The sequence below is a fragment of the Nanorana parkeri genome, unplaced genomic scaffold (genome assembly GCF_000935625.1).
Source record: "Nanorana parkeri isolate BGI_ZX_2015 unplaced genomic scaffold, ASM93562v1 scaffold3569, whole genome shotgun sequence".
Classification (NCBI taxonomy): domain Eukaryota; kingdom Metazoa; phylum Chordata; class Amphibia; order Anura; family Dicroglossidae; genus Nanorana; species Nanorana parkeri.
In genome coordinates this window covers 1-3853 of record NW_017309837.1, presented here as the reverse complement: position 1 = coordinate 3853, position 3853 = coordinate 1, and the positions used below count along the sequence as shown (strand labels likewise).

The window sequence follows — 3853 nt, the reverse complement described above, 5'->3', positions numbered from 1 at the left end:
CATTCCGATCTCCCCGCCCCAGTCCGAGCTCCCCGACCCAGTCCTATCTCTCCGACCCAGTCCGATCTCCCCGACCCAGTCCGATCTCCCCGACCCAGTCCGATCTCCCCGCCCCTCACCCACCATGACGGTGATCAGAGGCCTCCGGTACTTTACCTTCTCCTGAGGCTGAAACTTAATCTCAATGTTCTTCTTTTGCCCGGGGAGCAGGACGTCATGTGGCGGCATCACCTCAAAGATGGCTGCTTTGGGTTTGACTTCCTGTCGCAGTTTCTTGCGGAGGTGCATGGGGATGTGCTTGTCTACCTGCAATAGGCAGAGCGGACACGGGTAGAACATGTCAGTGTGGGACACGTGTTCTCCAGGAGGTCACAATGTCATGTATGGGGAGGCTGTCTCTGCCCGGACAGAAGGTCGGATCTCTGGCTGTGAAGATGCGGTTACCTTGGTTTCCGTCTCCTGGGGGACGGCGGTCCACTCGCAGGGCACGGGGAGCTGGTTCTGGAGCTGGATGGACCGGATCTGACACTGACCGCACTGCACGCTGCTGAACTCCACCCGTTCCTCTGACACACACAATGACGGCATGGTCACAGAGGCCCGGAGACGTAGCGGAAACCTGGGGCCCCCGCATACCTGCCAGGAGACACATCTGGGGTCAGCGAGGGGATGGAGATGACGGTTACACGTGACACATGAACGATGACAAACTCACCTGAATCGGCATCACAACGTCTGCAGGGCCCAGATTGGTGCCGCCGGACTGAGGATCAAACTTCACCTGGAAGGTTTCTGTGTGCCAGCTCGGCAGATTCCGGACCCGATCCAACTCTACAGAGAAGCCTGAGCAGAGGAGACACGGACAGGACACGGACTATGACGTCTCTGCACACACAGGACACGGACTGTGACGTCTCTGCACACACAGGACACGGACTGTGACGTCTCTGCACACACAGGACACGGACTGTGACGTCTCTGCACACACAGGACACGGACTGTGACGTCTCTGCACACACAAGACACGGACTGTGACGTCTCTGCACACACAGGACACGGACTGTGACGTCTCTGCACAGACAGGACACGGACTGTGACGTCTCTGCACACACAGGACACGGACTGTGACGTCTCTGCACAGACAGGACACGGACTGTGACGTCTCTGCACACACAGGACACGGACTGTGACGTCTCTGCACAGACAGGACACGGACTGTGACGTCTCTGCACACACAGGACACGGACTGTGACGTCTCTGCACAGACAGGACACGGACTGTGACGTCTCTGCACACACAGGACACGGACTGTGACGTCTCTGCACAGACAGGACACGGACTGTGACGTCTCTGCACACACAGGACACGGACTGTGACGTCTCTGCACAGACAGGACACGGACTGTGACGTCTCTGCACACACAGGACACGGACTGTGACGTCTCTGCACAGACAGGACACGGACTGTGACGTCTCTGCACACACAGGACACGGACTGTGACGTCTCTGCACAGACAGGACACGGACTGTGACGTCTCTGCACACACAGGACACGGACTGTGACGTCTCTGCACAGACAGGACACGGACTGTGACGTCTCTGCACACACAGGACACGGACTGTGACGTCTCTGCACAGACGGTCTTTCTCTGGAATGGGACTGACGGTGTTACCTGTGCCTGGGAGTCCACGTCTGTCCGCCTGGAAGGACACCGGGAAAGGTCCCGTGTTGGAGATTTTGATGACGTGTGACCGGATCTCGCCGAGGATGACGTAGCCAAAATCCAGGAGGTATTCCGGAAGCTCCGCCCTGATCACCACACAGAGACATTGTTAGGATACAGACACAATACTGAACGTGGCCGAGCACAACGACTGAGGAAGAAACTGTCCTTGTTGTCATTGGGACTCAAACCTTCACCCTCCTAACTGGCCTGTTCTGATTGGTGGACACTGTGATGGGGTCAGATCATTCCGTGACATCACCGCCACACAATGAACTGAGAATCCAGCACTTATATGGCCACTAGGGGGAGCTGAGCGCCATATATAACGAGTCCTGAGCTCCTCTGCGCCATCTAGTGGCCATAATGTGGTATTTTGTCCTAATATGACATTCCACTTGATTAGGAAATACACGAATAATGTCAGTTTTCGCCTTTATTGGCGCGGAACGAGAGCGCAGAGACTTGCGGGGGAACGGCTCTGCGAATTGGACCATTTAAATCTCAGCGGAGTTCTATGATGATTATTATTATATTGCGAGATTTCTGGACTATACATTGTACTGACGTCAGGATGCATCTGATTGGATGTCTCTGATTTGATGTATGTGATTGGATGTCTCTGATTGGATGTATCTGATTGGATGTCTCTGATTGGATGTCTCTGATTGGACGTCTCTGATTGGACGTCTCTGATTGGACGTCTCTGATTGGACGTCTCTGATTGGACGTCTCTGATTGACGTCTCTGATTGGACGTCTCTGATTGGATGTCTGTGATTGGATGTCTGTGATTGGATGTCTGTGATTGGATGTATCTGATTGGATGTATGTGATTGGATGTATGTGATTGGATGTCTCTGATTGGACGTCTCTGATTGGACGTCTCTGATTGGACGTCTCTGATTGGACGTCTCTGATTGGACGTCTCTGATTGGACGTCTCTGATTGGACGTCTCTGATTGGACGTCTCTGATTGGACGTCTCTGATTGGACGTCTCTGATTGGACGTCTCTGATTGGACGTCTCTGATTGGACGTCTCTGATTGGACGTCTCTGATTGGACGTCTCTGATTGGACGTCTCTGATTGGACGTCTCTGATTGGACGTCTCTGATTGGACGTCTCTGATTGGACGTCTCTGATTGGACGTCTCTGATTGGACGTCTCTGATTGGACGTCTCTGATTGGACGTCTCTGATTGGACGTCTCTGATTGGACGTCTCTGATTGGACGTCTCTGATTGGACGTCTCTGATTGGACGTCTCTGATTGGACGTCTCTGATTGGACGTCTCTGATTGGACGTCTCTGATTGGACGTCTCTGATTGGACGTCTCTGATTGGACGTCTCTGATTGGACGTCTCTGATTGGACGTCTCTGATTGGACGTCTCTGATTGGACGTCTCTGATTGGACGTCTCTGATTGGACGTCTCTGATTGGACGTCTCTGATTGGACGTCTCTGATTGGACGTCTCTGATTGGACGTCTCTGATTGGACGTCTCTGATTGGACGTCTCTGATTGGACGTCTCTGATTGGACGTCTCTGATTGGATGTCTCTGATTGGATGTCTGTGATTGGATGTCTCCGATTGGACGTCTCTGATTGGACGTCTCTGATTGGACGTCTCTGATCCCAGTGTGATTTTTGCATTTATTCTCAGATTACCTTTCACCTGCCATCAGACTCCTCCCCCTGCAATACGTCACTATCGTGCTATACACCTACAATATGTGGTGTCAGTGGTGCCGGAATTCTCGTGACTCGGCACTTTCATTGCTGACGTGTGAACACATAACATGGACACTCAATGGTGGCTCACTTCAGCAGACGCCGGCGGTCCTTCTGGTTGGTCAGTCCCGTTAGCCCCGCCTCCATCAGCTCACTGGCGTGTTTCTTTATCAGCAAACGTTCCAACTCCATCAGAACCAGAGTGTCCGTCTGTGAATGTAAGTCGGCGGTTCGGGTGAGTAAAACTTTATTAGCAGCTAGACAAAAACGAACAGTTAACCCTTGCAGAGTGACGGTAGCCCCAATGCATGGGTTAGGAACACCTTTGTCCGGAGTTCTTTTTTAATAATATGAAACATCCTTATACCCAGTCCTTATATCCGTATACCCAGTCCTTAT

At 52.6% G+C, this 3853-nt stretch overlaps 1 protein-coding gene across 1 annotated transcript in view; it reads right to left on the bottom strand.

Moving 5' to 3' along the window:
* Positions 1–3664, bottom strand: part of LOC108803285 (hydrocephalus-inducing protein-like) — a gene marked incomplete at both ends in the record, with an annotated part of 42796 nt that extends 39132 nt beyond the window's left edge. Inside the window, 5 exons of the mRNA XM_018575115.1 lie at positions 157–306; positions 445–636; positions 716–843; positions 1673–1809; positions 3546–3664. Coding sequence (XP_018430617.1) covers positions 157–306; positions 445–636; positions 716–843; positions 1673–1809; positions 3546–3664 — 726 coding nt within the window. The remainder of the gene's footprint in view (positions 1–156; positions 307–444; positions 637–715; positions 844–1672; positions 1810–3545) is intronic.
* Between the last annotated feature and the right edge of the window lie 189 nt (positions 3665–3853).